This window comes from Lonchura striata, chromosome 7 (assembly GCF_050655825.1).
Source record: "Lonchura striata isolate lonStrDom1 chromosome 7, ASM5065582v1, whole genome shotgun sequence".
NCBI lineage: Eukaryota > Metazoa > Chordata > Aves > Passeriformes > Estrildidae > Lonchura > Lonchura striata.
Window position 1 is genome coordinate 28,619,351 of NC_140709.1, and position 20,410 is coordinate 28,639,760.

The window sequence follows — 20,410 nt, forward strand, 5'->3', positions numbered from 1 at the left end:
TATGTTTCTATCTGCAGAGAGCCATGGATTCAGCCCAAATACCTTCTGGGCACTCAGCTGCAGTGGCCAGGAAGCTTCAGCTGCTGTGCAGGTTCCATACAGTGAACAGGGAGCACTGTTTTGCTTTAGAGATTGTTGTAACCCAGCTTGGATTTGACTTCTTTTTGGAGATGTGGCTGTTTATCCCTTCTCAGTGGAGATGATTCCACCTCTGATATTGGTGTTTTGTTTGACTAGGGTCTGTCTGGAGCAAGCTGTTCTTGCAGCTTTCCTGCAATGCTTTCCTGCATTATCAGTCTCCTGGAAAGAATGCATTCTCCAAGGATTATGCTCACGTAGTTATGTATTCTTAGTATCTTTCTTTAATAAAGCATTCTTTTGATGAGCAAAGGTAAAGTGTCAAGGGCAGTAAAAAAGTAGTTGGTGAGGAACTTTGGGGAATTAGTGGTATTTTAAACGCAAGATGTTATTTAGTGTAAGCTGATCCCTTTATTACTGAAGAGGCAAAAGTATATGGTCCATAGAGGTAACAGCACTATAATTTCATGCAGGTGTACTTTTGAAATTCAAATATCAATGTTTGATTCCCAGAAACCTTTACTGATTCCAACATTTCTGTGTAATGGACCTGAGCTATAAGACTATGATTATTGAAGTAGTAACAGCTATTAGCTTTAAAAGAATAGATTATGTTTTCACAGAGTTTTCTGATTAATTGACATATACATCACCTTTTATATGGTTATGTGATAGCTTTGAAAGAATCATAAATCCCCTCAATTTAATTTTTGGCTTTTTTTTAATTCAATAAGGAATTTATTGTTGTCTGTATGTCTGCAGGAATGTCATTTATAAGAGGGCACGTGTAGTATCAAAAATACATTAATTTTTCCCATGAATGAAAATTTTTTTGTGTTCTGAAACATCTTTCTTTAATGATACAGCAAATGGTCCTGTGGTCAGGTACAGATGTATGTCCTTTGCTGGGTTTACTGCTCTTAATGTTTTCATTAGGGATCCCATGCAAAGCAATCTCATTAACCTGTTGAGGAAGAATAAGTAGGAACAAAAAAAGAGAAGTGCCAATTTCCCCCCGAAGACAGCACATAAAAGCAGGGTGGCAGGAGAAATGAAAGAAACTGGGAAAACTCGGTAGGTGACACATGATAGTGTGCATTTAGAGTATGCAATAGTTCAGAGGAAACATGTGTGTTAATATGGTATTGAACTCATTTCTCAAAATACTGAAGTCCTGTCTGCAGATAATTGAACTTACTGCTGCTGAAGAAGTCTGTGTGTTTATGGGGCCTTAAAACACATCTCATCACACCACCTGTAACTATCAGAACAGCCACAGACTCTTGTTTTCAATTTATCTAGAGTTCAGGAATCTATCAGTCATCAAGAAAAACCTCTTCTAATCAAGATTTTTTCCTGATAGCACCACGCAAGACATGTCAAAAAGCTACATCCTCAGCAGCTTTGAACTTAACCAGGTTCCTCTGAGATTTCTTCTTCTGTTAATATTAACTGCATTTTCTAGCATTATTAGCCAAGTAAAAAACCACTTTGATGTCTCTTAACCTATGAAGTGTTTTTACTGTTGCTGTGTATAAGATCCAGTCTTGCAAATCCATGCTAATTTTGCCAACATCTGCATGCATATGGTGGGTAGCCCATTTCTCAGTTTTGTGCTGAATTTCAAGCACAGCTTCTCTTGTATTAATCCCACTGACATAGTGCTAACAGCTGATCTGCCATTTCTCTAAATGCATGTGTGAATGCAGTGCTGTGTAACTCCCAAACTAAATCAGTGCTTCTTCTGCTGGCAAGTGGGAGAAGTCTCATTGTCATGTTTTTAAGTGGTCTGCTTTTTCTAATTATTTCTAGCAATAAGTCCTGAAGTTTGGTATTTTGTTTGTTAGATTGGTTTTTTTTAAATTTAGTGTACCTGAAAGGGATTGTCAGATCTATTTCTTGAATCAAGGATTGTTCTATCACCAGCCATACACAGGTATTGGAAAGTACTGTATGCTCATAGAAGTCATTGAGAGAAAGAAATATGAGGATGCAAAATGTAGTATTGCATTTCAGCCTTCAGATAAGTGTAGTGTAGTGAGAGCATTTGTCCCCCATCACATTATGGATTGTCTATGGATAGAACCAGCAATTGGTAACCTTTCTATTGCTAGATGCTGTTTGAAAGTGATGAATTGAGAGAAGATAGTCACAAGAGGCTGGATAAATAGTAGCTCCAGAAAAATTAAGCTTAGGTCTCTGAAAAACTAAGCTTAGGTTGCGATAAAAGTAAGCAATGCAATAAAAGCAAGCAATATAGCTGGAAATTGGAAGTCTTGGTTGGAATAGTACATTGTCTTAACCATGCTCTCATGTAGCCATAATATGTTCTCAGTGTGAATAAGAGATGCTCAGGCTTGAGTGTGTGTTTTACAATGTGGAGAGTCCAGTACTTGGTATAAATGCTCCCAGATTTTGCGAGTGCTGAACCTCTGATTTTACGTGAGCTAGAAATTCTTGTGTGTCCTGGATATAAGCACTGTTGGTAGGTAAGTAGAATTACTCAGTTCAGGAAGAAACTAACCCATGTCCTGCCTGATGGGTTTTAGGTCTCATAAACCTTTGTAGGTGATTAGAAATCCTGTCTGCATTTTGAATTTTACTTTAAAGGTTGTGGTAAATAGAGCATGTTTTGTTTGTATGTGTGAACTCATCTGTGAGGAGGAGGAAGTGGGCTCAGCAGCTTCTCCACCTCCTGATTCCCTGGAGGCACTGTCAGCCAGACACTTTCCTTTGAAGGGTTGTTCTGAGGTGTCTCCTCTTTGTTCTGGGAGGAAGATAGTAAATAAATGTTGATATGTAACTGCAGCAAATTCAAAAATAAATAATCCTTTTTGGCTGAGCAGGCTTGCAGGTTTCTGAGTAGGGATAAGTGGGTACCTCAACCCTCAAGGAATCATGCCATATATGTCTCAAAAACTCTGGGGTTTTGTACTCAGGACTACTGACATATTGTTAATCCAAGCAGAGGAATTGAACTGCCAAGACTTTCATACACGTCCTGTGTCTGAACTGGCTGCTGTCATTCCTGCCTGCCTTTGGCCATTGCTGTCTGCCTGTGGCCATCTCTGTACCCAGAGGTAAAACCCTCACCAGCCTTACACAGAAGAGTTATCCCAATGGAGAAGGGAAACAGACATTGTTCCAGATAGAGAAAATCCCACAGGATCAAGGGCAGCCATAATTATAGCTGTTCTGCTTGGTTGGAAGAATGCAGAGGAACTACAGGGGAGGTCAGCCTTCAGTTAAACATAATACTCTTTTGTTTGCAGTAAATGCAGTTTAACAAACAAAACTTTAATCAGTGGGACCAGAAACATGGTTCAACATTTACCTTTCCTGTGTTCCAATATATAAAGTGATTCCAGCTTCCTTCAGATATGTGTCATGTTCTTTCAAAGTCCTACAAAATCATCCTAGTGGCAGATGTCTCATATGCTTTTTCCAGGGCTGATAATACAGTAGCAGAAATACAAGTTGCAGAATTAGGTAAGTTATAATTTTTGTCTGTTAGTAACAGAATGACCCAGCACACAACAAGGATATAACCAGCAGCTCTATTTTTAATTTCCTGTTAAGAGTATTTCTGAAGATAGGTCACTGAATGCTGGACCCTTTTATTGTGTCTCTTTTGTTTAGGGTCAGTCATGAAAGTGTTTAATGTGTTTTTTGGGTTTTTTTTTTTCAGCTGAAATAAAGATCTGTTTTAAATATTACCATGGTGTTAGTGGAGCCCTCAGAGCTACTACTCCATGTATCACTGTGAAAAACCCTGCTGTGATGGTGAGTTTAGCCTATTTGTTAATTGTGTTTGTAGAAGATGATTTATTGATAGTTTTTATAAAATGATAGTACTAATGACAGTATTAACTGCCAGACCAACCTATCAATGTCTCCTGTTTTTTACTATTGACAGCAATTATTTTTTTAAAAAATGTATTGCCTTAAAAAACTATAAAAACTGAGAAGTGGTTTTCATGGTTTTGTTGCTCATAATAAAATAACAGTAAAAAGTCACTGGGCTTAAAAGAAATCTTTTATGCTAAGAATTTGACTTTGCTTGCATTCAGTTTTTTGCTACTTACAGTTTTCTGTAATTAAACACAGTACTAGAAATCTTTCACACTGATTATATAATTGAGACCATGTCCAGAGTCTCAGTTTCTTCCTATTTCTTAAATATTTCCTAATATTCACTATGAAACTTTTGCAGAGATAGTGACTGTTAGTATAAATTAAACTGGACAAAACTCTGTTCTTGCAAAAATGACTGAATTCTTTGAGTGTTCATATACCATTGAAATTTAGTAATTCTGATTATTGAGAAGTATTGTCTTACTGCATTGGTGTTATGAGACTTGTTTGGAGGCTTTTCAGTTGTTTATGTAGCAGTGGAATAGTTGTTAAAGCAGTGGCAGAAAAGGCTTCCAAACTTGTACCATGGAGCTTTTGCTGCAAGTAATTTATTTATCAGGTTAGTTCTTCAGCTAAACCTCAGCAAGTTTCACAGTGCATTTGATTTGTTGATGTTAGCTGCCAAATATTTAAGATCACAACTGTCAGGGTGACATCCTGACAAACTGCAGTGTTGAGGATGCAGTAAAGTAGAAATTATTCAGACTGCATAGCATTTATTCTGACCTTGTGCTTTCTCAGTGTTGTGTATTATATACAAGTGCATGCTATGGTTATCTGACTCTAAATGTCATATGCAGACTTTGTATCTTAATATACCAAATGTGGTTTTTTTTTTCTTAGAATTACAAACCTAAGTGGTAGCACCATTTGATTTTTAGATCTTTGTCAGATCTCACCATGAGTAACAGTTTCACACATGCATACAGACTCGATACTTTCCAGAAGAAAATGTGTCATAGTTATTGGGCCTGACAGCTACTGTCTTTAATATCAATTTATAAACTAAAGGCAGTAAGGTAGTCTGATTTTGAGCAAGAGGAAAAAGCTGCATTTCTACATAACCCTTATAATGGGCTGTGTTTTGCACTGTATCATTACTGAGGAGCAGAGTGATTATACTGAGTGGAGAAACCACTTGAACTTTTGTATTTTCTTGACCTTCTCTTGTTATCCACCAGTAGTTTTGAGATTCATTGAACAAAAGGACATCTGAACTTCTGTCATCTAAGTATGCATTTAATGACTTGGTAGTTACCTGGAGAGCTGTCTTTGAGAGTCATGGTAATTCTTGAAGGCTTATACCAGCTTTTGCTGTTTAAATTTCTTTCCTTTGAAAGGTAATGCAGGGTCCTGGGTATTGTACAGAATTCACACACCTGCTAGAAGGGGTAATTTTATATAAACATTTTTGTTTGCATTATCAGTGCAGACTTCCAGAAATAGTGAGTTGTTAGTTTTCCTGATGAGAATGTTATATGACAGTTCAGATGATACTTCCTAAAAATGTCATACTGAATTAGTTATGTGTAAGTAAACCTATTGTAAAACATTAAAACTTCACTGCATTTCCATGGTTTTGGTGTTGATCTGAAGCGCTGTGCAGTAGAGGTCACTGGGTTCTCTTGGCACTGGTTCTGTCTTAGAGAAATGCTGTTTGAGGAAGTGGTAAGAGAGTCATGGTGTGCTCACTCCCCTTTCTTATGGTGCAATAAATTCTTTGCTTACTGGAATTTCTCATACTGATGGTATATCACACCAAGTATTTCAGTCTATCATACTTTTGGATAAGCAGCTAACATTCTATTGTGTTACTTTAGATAAGGGGAGGCTCAGGGGAGATATAAGTCCTGATGGAGCATTCAGAAGCACTGTGTTACACCAGATGACATGGCCTTTGTGCTGCAAAACTCTGTGTGTGTGCGCTGGGATGAATTTTTTCACTTGGGGCAGAAGAACTGTTTAGATCATAATGGAACAGGAAGTGGTTGTATAGAAAAGTCATGGCAGTGCTAGGGAACACTGTCACCATTTGTGTTACTGAATTGTCGGCAAATTCTATTTTCTCTAATGTGAAGTTAGCAATAAGAATTATGTCGTTTGAATGGAGTCCAACTTGTAGCAGAAAAATAGGTATAGAATGGGGAAGGGCTTTTTATTGGTGAGTAATATTTTTAACAAAGAAAACAGTGCGTGCTGAAATAAGCTCAAAAGAGGAAACTGGAATACATAGTGTTCCTGTGGAATTGCCTGGACAGCATTAGTATCACAGTGGAATGCACCCCTCACCGCTTCCATGGCGTCTGTCCTGTAGACAAGGCAGTACTGATCCAGCTGGAATTAACCATTGCTTTTGATGCCTTCATAATTTTGCTGCCACCTGTCACTACTTATGAATCCGTATAAAATCACTGGCATAACAACGCTAGGTGGAAAAGGGATAGTTCTGAGCATTCTGGCCAGACTTGTCTTGCCCTGAGAGGTGGGAAGTGCCCGTGAAGCCAGCAGTGAGGGAAAGGATGGACTGGCTGGCGAGTGGCAGTGCTTGCTGGCACGGTGTGTCCCCTCACAAGACTGCTGAGACCCACGGCGATGGCAGGCCCCAACATCATGGCTGTTTCTTCATCACTTTGTCTGGAGAAATCCACACACTTGCTAATTCCAATGAAATTCCAATGTGCTTGCTGATCATTGTGGGAAGTATTTGAAATTATATTATTAAGGCAAAATAAAAAGGAATGACTATTTGTTCAATGAAGGCAAAGCAGCTTCCCTGCAGCTACTGCAGCTCCAGAGTCATTTATCCATCTGGTGACTCCAAACCACTGCTCAGGGCTGCCTCATTCTTCATCTATGTTCACAGGTGTGCCCATTTGTATTCAGCTGATTTGCATCTTTCAATAGATCAGACTCCGTTCTATCACTGGTATTAATCCTCAAACTTTTTCTGTGTCACCTCTCCTGCCTGGGAGTGAGTGCAGTGCCTGCCCAGGGAACCATTTGTCTTCAAATATCTCTCCGTTGATGTCTCTGCGATAGATTATTCGGCTGGTTGCACTTCTCCTTTGTCTTGAAAGACAAATCCTTCTGCTAGTTGAAAGAGACAGACATTAATACATGAGAAACTTTTATTCTGAAGTAGTGTTTTACCTAATGAGGGATTTCAGTAGAAACCAAACCTCAAAAATCTGTGAAGCATAAGGTTTTAGACCACATTTATATTTAGATGTCTGATGTGCTTTTCTGTTTAAAAGGAGCTTTTGTTAATAGAGCTGAAAGCTTTTTTAGTCTATCTTTGATCTCTTTGCTTTTTTTTGTTGCACACTAAATTATCTATTTGTGGAAAGTGACAAAAGATACATATGCTGTCACTGGACAGCTCAGTGCTTTGATGGATTTACAAATCCATACTGTTTGTTATTTTACGAAAGGGAAAGCTGTAAAAGATACAGGTTTTCTCTGATTAATATTGTCTGCATGCGTGTTACCCTATGCATGTTCTGTTTGGAAGATTTGGGCTACTGGTCTATTAGCACTGTGTGACATTAAATAATAGATATTTTGCTGTAAACTAATGCTGTGGCTGAGGCTGTCTGTGGTAACAAGGCAATATTTGGTCAGATCCTTCCCTAGCATAGTACCTTAAAATTGAGTTATCATCCTCAGACATGTACAAAGCAGATGAAAACTTCAGTGGTATTTTTTTTTTTTTTTTTCTCTTCTTCAGATGGGAGTAGAAGGCACGGATGAAGGTGCTTCTGGAGCTCATCACTCTAGGAAGTTGGTCAGCTTTACCCTATCAGGTAAAAATCAATACTTCTCTGTGTTTTACAAATTATTGTCAAAAAAAAGTAAGTTGCTGTTCTAAATAACATCAAAGATGGAATGCTTTTCTTCATTAGCCTCTGTAGGAGCACACTCTAGTGGCTTGAAAGATGTTGTTTCTTTAGAACTTCTGTTTGTTGAAAACCAGCCAGAATCATGGATCTCCAGGAGTGAAAGAAATGGATTTGATATGTCCCAGCATGAGAAATTTAGGGAAATTTCCATTTTGCACAAGGGACAGTTCCTCTGAGATTGAAGAGTGGAAAGCATAACTTCTAACTAGAATGCAGTTTGGCTCCATCGCTTTTCAAAAAAGCAATAGCTGAATGGTGGTTTAGAAAGGGGAAAAATGTCACTTGTTACAGAGTTAAGCTGTCACTACAGTGAAATTGCTGTAAGGGTGCAGTCTACCAGCTTCACTTGTTTTGATTAGCACTTTGTTCCAGGGAAATCTTGTGTGAGATGGAAGCATATTCGGCTTGAGCAAAGGCAGATGAAATTCGCTTCTGAATCTTGGCGAGCTGACAATAAAAACATGTAGAGATTGTAGAGATGGAGCAGAAAAAATCTACTGTTTTTTGAAGTGGCCTTTCAGCAGCTACCTGAGATAGAGCTGATAGGTTGTACAGACTCACACAGTGGACTATACAAGTAATTCTTTGTGAATTCTGAAAAACCTGTTTTGTTTAATAGACAGTTGTGATTCTGCCTGAGGAGTCCCATGTAATAATTTTGAAAGATGTGTTGACTGATAGGCTTGTGACACGTGTCCTGTAATGTTTTTGGGTTGTTCATTTAAACATGACTCCATTTCATTGTGTTTCTGCTGTGTGGCTTAATTCTAAATATTGGGTAGGATTTTTTTTTTTTTTACCAAATTCACAGGCATGGCATTTAATTTTAGAGCAGTGGATTCTGCTGCATGTCTAAACTCTATGTGCCAGTTGCATTGCTGCATGCAGCATACTGGTGTACTTAATGGAAAAAGACAAGTATTGTGCTTCAGCAAACCTACAGAGAAATATTTTACAGTTAAGTTTAAAATCTAATATTATGTTAAAAAGTTCCTCTTTATTTTTCTTGTTGCTGAAGCTTGCACTATCATTGAAGTCCTTAGTCATGACGATATGCTCCTGAGGAAATTATTATTTATTATTGTAAGTTCTAAGGGCTGCAATACTGAGGCTTCCCTAGGAAAAATAGAAGCCTTTTTAGAAAACTTTGCCTCTTTTTACATGAGGTGGATTATCTGCTCTGTTGGGAGGACATTTATCAAAGACTGAACTTCTGGAAAGTGTCTTTCACTGCATTACCTCCCATACAGTTTTTTATCTCCTCTCCTCACTCAGAAACAAAACAAGTACTGTTTGATTCATTTTGGGCTGTTTCTGTTGGGGTTCCTTTTTTTTTTTCCTTTGAGTGGAAATACCTTAGATATCTTACTGAGGAAAGTATTTGTAGGTGAGCTACAAGTTTATGCTTTTGGTTTTACAAGTAAGTGAAGGCTCAAATGTAAATGAGGATGTTGATACCTTTCTTCCTTATATTCTTTTGGGAAAACACTTGATTTCCTGCTGTACACTGGATCCAGTTAATGTGTGAGTACTTTTAAGTTGCTTTATTTAGTAATCTATGTGAATTGATTTCCTGGGTAATATTTTAGGAATAAACTACTTTGTGAACTGGCTTTAATTTACTCAGTTCCTTTTTCCTTCCTTCTTGTTTTACTTTATAGATATTAGAGCAGCTGGACTTAAAAAAGGCATGTTCTTCAACCCTGATCCTTATCTAAAGATGTCCATTCAGCCAGGCAAGAAAAGTACATTTCCTACGTTTGCTCACCATGGCCAGGAAAGAAGGTCGACTATCATCAGTAACACAACTAATCCTGTTTGGCACAGAGAGGTAATGTATCCCTTTTGGGAGCTGTCTGCCAGCTGATGCAGCGGACCAGGCTTGCATTTTTTCTTCATGCATTAGGCCTTACTCTCTGAAAGCCATGAGCTTGTTTTATAGCTGGTTATTTAAAGTGACACAGAAATTTTAGTAATTTTAGGAACCCTGTTGGTGGATAGAAACAGTTATTGTCTGCATATTAAAGCTGAGTATTTAAGCTGCTAGCAGTTCATTCCCTTCTCTGCTAAAAAAAGCTGAACTCACTTAGCCACCCTGTAGATTTCTTCAAACTGCAAAGATGAGTTAATTAAAGTTGGATTATATGTTGTGAGAAGACTCTTTAAGAGCAGTTACACTACATGAACATTTATGCTTAGTGATTGCAACAACTGTTCATTTGGAAATGGTGTTTTCGTGGTGTGCAGCAGATGACAAATTTTCAGTTTTGTCAGGCCAAGGGGATACTCTTTGATGTAGCCCCTGCAAGCTACACCTTGCAGGAAGGAAAACCCAGGAAGGTGTTAGAGCACCACTCAGCAAGGGAGCAAACAGGTAGTCTGGCAGAAACCAGTTTGCCAGACGTGTTTGTATTGGGTAAACTGTGCACATCCCATGGAAGGAAATCAGTCCTGCAGCTGTCACTGAATGCAGGAGAGCCGTGTCTGTGCTTTTGAAGATAAATGTTTATGTGGCAAAGTGAAACTGCTGACACAAATCCATAGCCCTTTCGGGACTGGCAAGGCTGTACTGTGGTGAATATTAGTGTATTCTTTGGGAAGATGAAAATTGAGTAGGATTTGGGAAATGTTTCCACAAATCATAAAGCAAACAAGCAGTAAAAGCAGAACTGCACTGGGGTGCTTGGTTGTGGGAAAGACCATAGATGTGAATAGTACTAAAGTCTTTAAAAAAAACATAGTTCAGATCTCTGCATTGATTCTTCAGCTGTCTGTCTGTCTGTCCACCTACCCAGTAGCTAGAAAGAAAATTTACTCTTTTTATTTCCCCCTCTTTTCCTCTTCCAGTTCTCCTTGGCTTTGAAGCTTATTAGGAAAGAGATCATGTTCACTCGTGCACACATTTTATTAGCTTGCTTTAGCTGCTGGATTCCCTTTAGCAATGCTCTGACAACAGCAGTTATGATCCCATTACATATTCTGTCCTAGTGATGCAGGATTGATCCTGTTTTACACCTAATACTTTCTGCAAAGTAATTTCCAATATTATAGCAAACTGAGAGTGACACATTTTTACGTTCTGTTTATCAGAGGAAGCCAGCTGTGACAGTTGCTCAGCATGGGGAAGGGATTTTATTCCTTACCCAGTTTAATTTGTTTTTTTGAAGATGTTTATCTGATGCCTACAGCTGAACTGAAGAGCTATTTCTCCTATTGTTCATTGCTCAATATATCTTTGGCTACCTAACCAACCACATGTGTATTAGGCATTGCGCACACGTGGTTTGCTCAGAGGTCTTAAAGGTGGCAGATAGTAAAAGAATAACCAGAGGACCTTGTTTTTTGTGTAGGTTATGCCATACTTTGCTTGCTTATTTGGAATATCTTAAAATCTAGATGACAAATAGAAATTTTGACTTGCTAAGCTTGTTTTCTAAAGGGAATTTACCATTACATGGCATGTTTGTGTGTGTGTCTGCCAACATGTTTGCTTAACATTTGCCCTGTACCACTTTTGAATCTTTTCGCCATCTTTGGGCAGACTTGATAGAGCAGAACAAATCTAAGAGATGAAATACTCACAAAATGCATGAAAATGGAAGCTGAAAAGAGTAAGTGTACTAATGTTCCCATGTAGGGAAAGGTGGAAAAATGATTTTACCAGACATCAAAAAATCTTCTTTAAATTAGTATCATATTGTTTAAAGGCCCCAAGTGTGCAGGAAAAGGTTCTCTTGGAATTTGCTGGGAAGATTTGTCAATGGTGGGGCAAAACTCCATAGAAAATTCTCCTTCTCTAGTAATGCTGCTCCTGAATGTACTGTATACATATTGTCCTTTTGACTTCCTGTCATGCATACAAAGCATGAATGGCAAGCATGGTGTTGGGAGGGAAATTCTTCTGAGCACAGCCTGGAGTGAGACAGTTACTTCCTCCTGCATGGACCTGACAGAGTGCAGCCAGGGTTCCTTCTCTTTTTGCTTTCCCCTATGCAAATAGAAGCAAGCAGTAGGATACATGGTGTTCTACTTTCAGACATAGACCCTGAAAGTGCTTTTATCCAATGCAGTTTCTTACTGAGCAGTTCTTTTCAAGGAACTGTGAAAGGGAATGGGGAACAGTAAAAAGCTGGTTACATATGCAAAAATTCTTTAATAAATGATGTTGACATTATTTTGCCATGTGGAAACTGCTGTCGTCAGTCATTAGTTTTTGGAGTTTGCTGCACATTAGTAGTAATTAAGTACATTCTTTCTGAATAAAAGTGTATTGATATGGTGTCAAATATGTTCTTTCCTTCCAGAAATATTCTTTTGTTGCACTTCTAACAGATGTCCTGGAAATTGAGGTTAAAGACAAATTTGCCAAGAGTCGTCCGATCATCAAGCGCTTCCTTGGGAAGTTAACCATACCTGTTCAGAGACTTTTGGAGAGACATGCAATTGGGTAAATGAATACATTCTTAATGCTAACTTGTTTTCAGTAGGAGGACTCAGTATCTAGGATACTGAGAGCAAAGAGCAGCCTTTCTGACTTATTGGTACAGATCAGCAAATTTTTACTACATCTGTACTAAGAAATATGTTATAATTTTAATTGCTTTATTGCCTGACTGGAAAATGGCAATGTTTCTAGCCCTGTCCTGAATACATATACCCATGTTTGTGTTGATGTGTGTCTTTTTCTTTCAGCTTAATTTCTTTACATAAAAAATGCTATTCACAAGAAACGTTATTCTCTGGCTAGCTAGTCAAGAAGCAGGACATTTTCACAATACTACATGGTTGTGTGTAAATCTTTTAGAACAAGCAGGTATAATTAACTGACTTCTTGTACAGCTGAAGTATTTTCCATTGTCACTTCACTAATCAGAGATGTAATACCCCTTCAGTGAATTGGCCAGAACTGCAAGGCTGTGACTCCTTATTTTTCAGAGTGCTTCTAGTACTACAAAATTAAAATTGCCTGTTGTTATGAATAGCTCACTGATGGGACTCAAAATTCACCTGTTATACATGCCTTTTTTAAAGGCCCTGCCTCAAAGTTTGCTTAAGTTAGTGTCTCCATTGACTTTAAAAAGCCACAGGATTAGTTAGGCCCATGAGGTATCTGGATGAAATTAAATGCATATTTTCTTCTTTAAAGCTTAAGGGCATGGCAGTGTCACACACTTATACCAACTGGCCTCCTTTTCCACAGATATTTCCCTCAAAGTAACAAGTTCCATAAGGGGAGAAAATCAAATTAAATTTGAAAGCAGTTTTCAGCTTTATGTTTTCAAAGTGTTGTGTACACTGGTAAGTAAAGGAGGAATAAAATTGTAAGAGTAGCTAAAAATTTTGATAATACCTTTTGACACAGAATTTATTTAAAACATTTTTTTTAAAAACCTGTCAATTTGTTTTGTAGTGGCATTCAAGAATAGTGCAGGTATATACACAATATAACTTTTCTAAGAATTGCCTCACATTGAATTTCAACAAATTGTGTTTTGTTGAACAAGCAGCTTTTTCTAATAAATTTGCACACTCCTATACATGCAAAAATAACACCGTGATCCAGGCTGGTTTCAAAACCTAGTGCAGTTTTTTATTTCCTTGCTAAACACCAAAATGTTTTTCTGCTCTGGGATTCCTGGTGCTGTGATTTGTGAAAATTACCACTTTGCTGTGTTCCTTAGTTCTTATCTCTGGTTTTTGAGACCATTATTCTGTTTTCTTCTCTGAATTTCAGTTCTGTATATTTGATATATCAAATCTTTTTGGGAAAGGAGAGGCAGTATAAGAAATATGTATTAAGAGTGTTGGTATTTGGTTGGTTTGCCATACTTCTGTTAAATTAAATCTTTTTCCTCTTCCTCTGTAGTATACCTGTCCATTTTCAGTTTTTGTGTAAAGACAGACAATATTTCACCAAAGGTTTTACAAAGTAAAGTAGTGGTTAATGTAGATGTGAAATAAAATGTACCAAATATTCAATTATAACTTCTAATGCTTTTGCTTTTTTTTTTTTTTTTTTTTTTTTTTTTTTTTAAATTTTTTTTTTTGGTCAAGCAAGTCTAACACCATCATTTTGGTGGTGTCAAGGATGACTCTTAAGGAATGAAAAGATGAAATCCAGAACCAGCCACTTTTAGATAACTGGGAGGCTGCCTGTACACTCAGGGCTTTTTTTTCACACTAAAAGTTTATGCAAACTGCTGCAGCTTACTTCAGTAATAACTGCATTTGTTTTATTTTGCAGTAGGAGTGCTCCCAGTAAAGGAGAAGTGTTTATACCAGTATAAAGTTATTTGCATAAATAACAATAATTTCCTGTGGAGGTCTTTAGTAGCTCCCTCTTCTTCTTTCAGTTGTCCCAGCTGTGCTGAGGGGATCTGGGGCTGTGAATTCTGGCTGTGCCTAAATAAAAATGTACATCTTGGTATCTGATCCAAAGTCTGAAGCTGATATAAGTCTAATCTAGTCTAAGCCCCACTGAATTCAGTAACTTAAGAACATATGTAAAGATAAATTCAAGCATTAATAGTTTTACTAAATCAGAATGTAGAAGTGCTTTGTTGAATGTGAAAAATTATGAAGTAACTATTTGTGAATTTTGTACATAGTAAAAACCACAAGGGGGCAGAAAGGTTTTGTTAATTATAAAACAATGTTGGGGAAAGGAGGAGGTTAGGAGAGGGGGATCTTTGCAGATTGATTTCTTTAGAACTTAAGATACTTAGGGATGTAATCCAACATAGTTTTTTAGGCTGCTTTATCTGTTAATAAAAGGTATTTTACACCATTATTGCTGTTTGTGTTTTTCCATGCAAATGGGAGTATATGGCCAATTTTAAGACTATAAGAGGAAGTAAATATTGAAAACATGAAGCCAGCAAAATTTTTTAAAACTCAGTATTTTTGATTTTGCAGAGACCAGGTTCTCAGCTATAATCTTGGCAGAAGGCTCCCAGCTGATCATGTTAGTGGATATCTCCAATTCAAAGTGGAAATCACATCTTCTGTTCATGAAGGTGAGAATTAGTCAATTACCAGGATCTCCAGATAGTTGTATGGAGAGAGTTCTCTGTATTTCTGTGTGTAGGCTTTTCTGTTGTTGAGGACATAATATACTTTCTCATTTGTATATGGTCCCTCTACTACACATTTTTCTATTGGGATTCAAAAATTAGATATGGCAGGTACTGCCTTGGAGATGGCAGTTCCAGAACCACCAACACTTAGCATAATGTTTTTGATTTTCTTGGATAGATTCTAAATGAATCTGCTTATGATTCTCATTTTATGCTTGGCAGTGCTCTGTCTTTTGAAAGCAATACGGGAATCCTTTAAAGTCATACTGCACACCTCTTAATTTTTCTATATCTTACAAAACAGTATATAGACTTATACAGGGAAAATTCTCTAAATGCTTTTTCAACACTTCAGATGCCTCTGTTATTTTGATTGAAGTTTCTTCCCTTAGTTTTCTGATTGAAGTAAGCAAGTGTCTTTCAAGGATGTGTATTTTTATATAATTTAAGTAGAAAGAACTATGTGTTCTTGCTGCTCTGTATTTCACCTTCATTTGAATATGAATATGCTTTCTGCCTCTGCAGATGCTTCACCAGAAACAGTTGGGACTTTGCTGGGAACAAACTCTGTAAATGGAGACTTGGGGAGCCCCTCTGATGATGAGGACATGCCAGCAGGACATCACGATACATCCACAGTGTGTTCCAATGGCCCAGTCTTTGAGGAATCTTCTGGAGACACAATCCTGAGACAGTCTTTAAGGACTAGTAGGACTCTGGAGACAGACCAGGATGAGCTGACCTCTGGTGCTTCAAGATCATCCCCTCCCAGAGGTCGCCAGGACTCACTAAATGACTATCTTGATGCAATAGAACACAATAACCATCCCAGGCCAGGGACATCTGCCTGTGGTGACCGTCCACGAGGAGCCTCCCCAAAACTGAGGAGTAGCTTCCCTACTGACACAAGACTTAATGCTATGCTTCACATTGACTCAGATGAAGAGGAGCACGAGCTGCATCAAGACCTGGGTTTTCCATCCTCTTTGGAAGATGACGGTGGTTTAGTAATGCTTAATGGTGCTACCAGAAACGTTGAAAGAAATGAAGTAAGTTCCTCATCAGATCAGGTAATGCCAGGACCTGCAGAGAGTGAAAGGGTTTCGGCATCAGCTGATGACCAGCAAGATTCTCTCCCAGAGCTTCCACCTGCAGAGGAAGGAGCCGGATGCCTGCCGGGCTCTCAGGCTGAAGCCCCAGCAGAGCAGGCTGGCAGCGAGTCCTCTGCCCCTCCGGAGGCAGAGCAGCCTCCCGGCAGCGCGGACTCGGGAGCCGCTGAAGCTGCAGGCGGGAGCAGAAGGGGCGTCAGCGAAACGGAGTCCATCGACCAAGGCTCGGAGCCTTCCCAGCTGTCGTCGGAGACGGAGCAGAGCGATCCCGCTCGCACCGAGAGCGTCAGCGAGGCCAGCACCCGGCCCGAGGGGGAGAGCGACGCCGAGGGGGCCGACAGCTCCTGCAACGAGAGCGCGACCGTGCGGCGCTCCTCCGTGGAGATGCGCTGCTCGTCCTGCGAGAGCGCCAGGTTCCCCGAGACTCCTGCCTTCTCTCCCCAGGAGGAGGAGGAGGAGGAGGGAGCCTGTGCCCCCGAGGCAGCTGCGGCGGAGCCGGGTGCCGAAGCGCAGGACTCTGCCGGCGCTGCGGGCTCTCTGCCTGCGGTACAGTTACCTCAGGAGGAGGCGCAGGAGGCTGAGGCAGGTGAGCTGCAAGACCAAGAGGAAGCAGAAGAAATCTGGCAAAGAAGAAGAAGCCTGCAGGCAGCAGCTGCCCAGAGCCAGTCTCAGGATGAAGAAGTTGAGGGAGCACAGGCAGCTTGCGAGGGTGCCACAGCACAGCTTGAAGGAGCTACTGGAGGTAACAACTGCAGGAGGCACTTTCAGAGTGACCTTACTGCACCTGAAAATGAAGATCATTGATTTCTCAATTTCATTATCTCTCAAGAGTTTTCTTTCGTTCCTTTGAATTTATTTCTTTCTTCAAGAGACTTTTGGGGGTTTTTGATTTAATGAAAAATCCAAACCTGGAATATCTAAAATGTGTTTACTTTAAAATTGGATGTATTTTAATTCTTGAGAGAGTAGTGAGGAGGATAAAGAGGAGGAAAGAATTCCACAATACTACCCTGCTCATTAATGAGGCATGAAATGGTAATGAGGCATGAAACTCCCCCAAAAGTATGAAATGCAAAATAGAATTTATATTTTATATAATACTCTATATATATTATCATACTCTTTTCTTTTAGATGTTTTATATTAGCCTTAAAACATAAGGGTAATCAAAAGAAAGGGGAAAGGAAAAATAAGCATGTTTTGTCAGCTTCAGGCTCTTTATTTTTCTTTTCCCAGTTCCTTCTCTGTACAGATGGATCCTAGCGCACTGGAACCTTGGAAGGAGAAAAATGTGTTACCTAAGTTAACACTGTAAAGCTCTTATTGATTTTAAAATTATTTTAACAGTTGAGAATTTTCTGTGTCACTAAAATCACTGAAAGTAGAAATGTGTCCCTAATGAATTGTTTCCAAGCAACTTTAATAATGGATTGATTATCTGTTCAGTTTCTTCAGGGGTTGAAGTATATCCAATCAAGTGGGTTTCCAAATGCATCTTTTTCACAGCATACCAAGACCTATATATCACAAGTAATTTCCTCTCTTCATAAACAATTTGTTGACTGGAAATAATAATTTTGGTGTTTATTTCAAATACTGTCAATATTTTACAGCATTTTCTAGACATTTGGGATACTCTTTATTAGGTGTCAGGTTGCATCGTGTTTTGCTGATCAGTTTGGCTGCAGCGAGGAAGGACAGTGGACAGTTCCGCCTCCCACTCTTAAGGTTTCTGGGGCCAGGTGGAGCTTTGTCCTGGGATATGGCTCAGACACAGGTGGTTTCCATGCCCTGGCTTTGGCTGCTCACGGATGCAGCACATCCTAGAGGTGATGTTTCCAGGACCAGGACGTCCCAGAAGGATCACTTGCCTAGAACTGTCAGCATCACTTATTTTGACCCCAACAGCAGATGACTGTTAGATAGTCCTGCAGAAACTGTAACAGCTTGCTCAGTTCAGAGGCAACTCTAGGGCTTCCCCACATTGACTGAAAAAAGTAATTTATGTGTGCTTTGATTGCAGGTTCTCCTGCCAATGGCCATCAGCCCTTGAGGTCCCTGCCTTCGGTGCGTCAGGACGTTAGCCGGTACCAGAGAGTGGATGAGGCTCTGCCACCAAGTGAGCTTCTCCATACTTTAGTTGGAGGATAAGCCTATGTCTCATTACTGAGAGTTCATTGCATTTCCTTTTTGAATGTTAGAACTGAGAATGAACAGCTGAGAAGTGAGGAGCTTGGAAGTGAGGAGTGGTGATGGCTGGGTCTGGTGTTGTTGTTGTGATAATTACACCTGGTGTACACAGACTTGCTGAGTGTCACTCTTGCAGAGACAGTGCTGCCTTTCCTGTGTGCAGTGCACAGGGACAGGGAGATGAGGTGATGGTGCTTGTGAGGCACTGTGAGCTGTCAAGCACTCTGAAATCTCTGAATACTGCTTGTGTGGTAATGATTTACAAAGGAATATACAACATCTTTCATATCTGCAGATTAACTTACAGGTATCTGTGCTTTCCTTGCATTTTTTGAGGAGTGAGGATTTTATATTAAAATAAGCCTGGACATTAAGCAACGGTTAGATGAGCCTTAATGAACAAATGAATTGTAATTTCTTTAATGCATCTGAAAAATACATTGCTTTCAATTATTGAACTTATTCATGTGCTTAAACTTTGAGAAGTAAAAATCTATTCAATATTAGGTATTCAAAGAAAGGACACCCCTCCCCCCAAAAAAAAAGCTACACAACTGATAGGCAAACATTGCTTTAAACCAAATATGCAAAAAAGTAAAAGTAAATTCAGACCCACTGTAGTCTGTGGCAAAGCTCTGTTACTTTAAAGGAGTCAGGAATAAAGATATTTAGTGTAAAATGAACAGATCTCTATTTCCTGGTATGGTATGGGACTATGTTTGCTCTGTAATTGGAGCAAGTAACTGGAAGGAGTGTGATAGCAGAACACAGATATAACAGTGTGTGCAAAGCCAGCATGATGATATGGTGGTGCTCCCTGCTGATTCTGTTATAATCAGATTAATCCTGTGTGAAGATCTTTGAGTAAATTTGCCACCCTATTATACCAGTTCTACATTTTACAAAATTGTTACTTATTATTATTATAGAGACTTGAAGCAATAGATGGAGTTACAAAAGTGATAGAACTCAAACAAATCAATGAATAAACCCCAAGCCCTCCATAGTTTACAGTGTTTTATTGCTCCTTAGACTGGGAGGCTCGAATTGACAGCCACGGACGGATTTTTTACGTGGACCACGTGAACAGGACAACAACATGGCAGCGACCTACAGCTCCCCCAGCCCCACAGATCCTGCAGAGGTCCAATTCCATACAGCAGATGGAGCAGCTGAATCGCCGGTAAGAACCACCCTTGGTGCTGGTGGATTCTGTGTGCTTGCAAAACTGCATTCAGCACTGCAAGACTGAGCATGGAGACAAGGCCACAGCCGCTCCCACTGCTGGCCTTAGGTGGTTCTTTTTATGTGGCTGTTGCTTTTAGTTTGCATGTGAGTTTCCAGGACTTTTGTGTTCCACCTGTGATCTTAAGCTATGCAACCAAAAATAATACACGTGATGATGGTTGTCAGAAATGCAAAAGGCTATTCATGCAGAAATCAGAGGTCAATATATATTAACCTATATGGTAAAAAATATGGGCAGGCTCCCTTGGAGCTAGAATCAGGTCATAGTTACCATATACTATATGTAAAGTCCAGTTTTCCAACCCTAGGTACCAGAGCATCCGAAGAACAATGACAAATGACAGGCCTGAAGAGCACACAAATGCCGTGGATGGAGCTGCAGAGGAAGCTGAATTTCACCATTCTAATTCAGGTTAAAAAAAAATATTTTTTTATCCCTTCTCCAAAGAATGGACTATTTATCTCATAGATTATTTAGTGAGAGGACATAAGGCAAACCCTAACTTCTTCCTCTGAAAGTCTGTGTGAAAATGAAGCCATTTGTTTTTAATGCTGTCTAGTTTTGAAGGTTATGACTCAGCCTGCTCAATATGCTGAAGAGAAGATTCTGAGATTCAGAGCACTTTTCTGTCAGTACCAGACTGGTTTAGAGAGCAGGACACTTGCAGTGAAAAAACCATGAAATTGTGTGTTCTGGCTTAAAAATATTTTGACTCTGCTAATGGAGTTTGAAATAGTAGAATGTAGAGCTAGAAAGGGCTTCAGGCAGTCATTGACTACATCTCTGTAGATAGTTTGGGTGAACTGTTCCTAGGCCATCCTTGCCAAATGCTGTCTCATGAGTTCTTACATTCTCCACTTGAGGGACATTCTTTAATTTTTTTAGACAGTCTAC

At 39.2% G+C, this 20,410-nt stretch overlaps 1 protein-coding gene across 5 annotated transcripts in view; it reads left to right on the forward strand.

The window, feature by feature from the left end:
• The window catches only part of HECW2 (HECT, C2 and WW domain containing E3 ubiquitin protein ligase 2), a 170,157-nt gene that overhangs the window by 101,541 nt on the left and 48,206 nt on the right, over positions 1–20,410 (forward strand). For all 5 annotated transcript variants that reach the window (XM_085585256.1, XM_085585255.1, XM_021555393.4 and 2 more), the window contains 9 exons: positions 3,767–3,861; positions 7,721–7,796; positions 9,554–9,723; positions 12,197–12,339; positions 14,808–14,908; positions 15,494–16,819; positions 18,101–18,196; positions 19,300–19,450; positions 19,824–19,927. In XM_085585256.1, the coding sequence (XP_085441382.1) occupies positions 3,767–3,861; positions 7,721–7,796; positions 9,554–9,723; positions 12,197–12,339; positions 14,808–14,908; positions 15,494–16,819; positions 18,101–18,196; positions 19,300–19,450; positions 19,824–19,927 (2,262 nt within the window). The remainder of the gene's footprint in view (positions 1–3,766; positions 3,862–7,720; positions 7,797–9,553; positions 9,724–12,196; positions 12,340–14,807; positions 14,909–15,493; positions 16,820–18,100; positions 18,197–19,299; positions 19,451–19,823; positions 19,928–20,410) is intronic.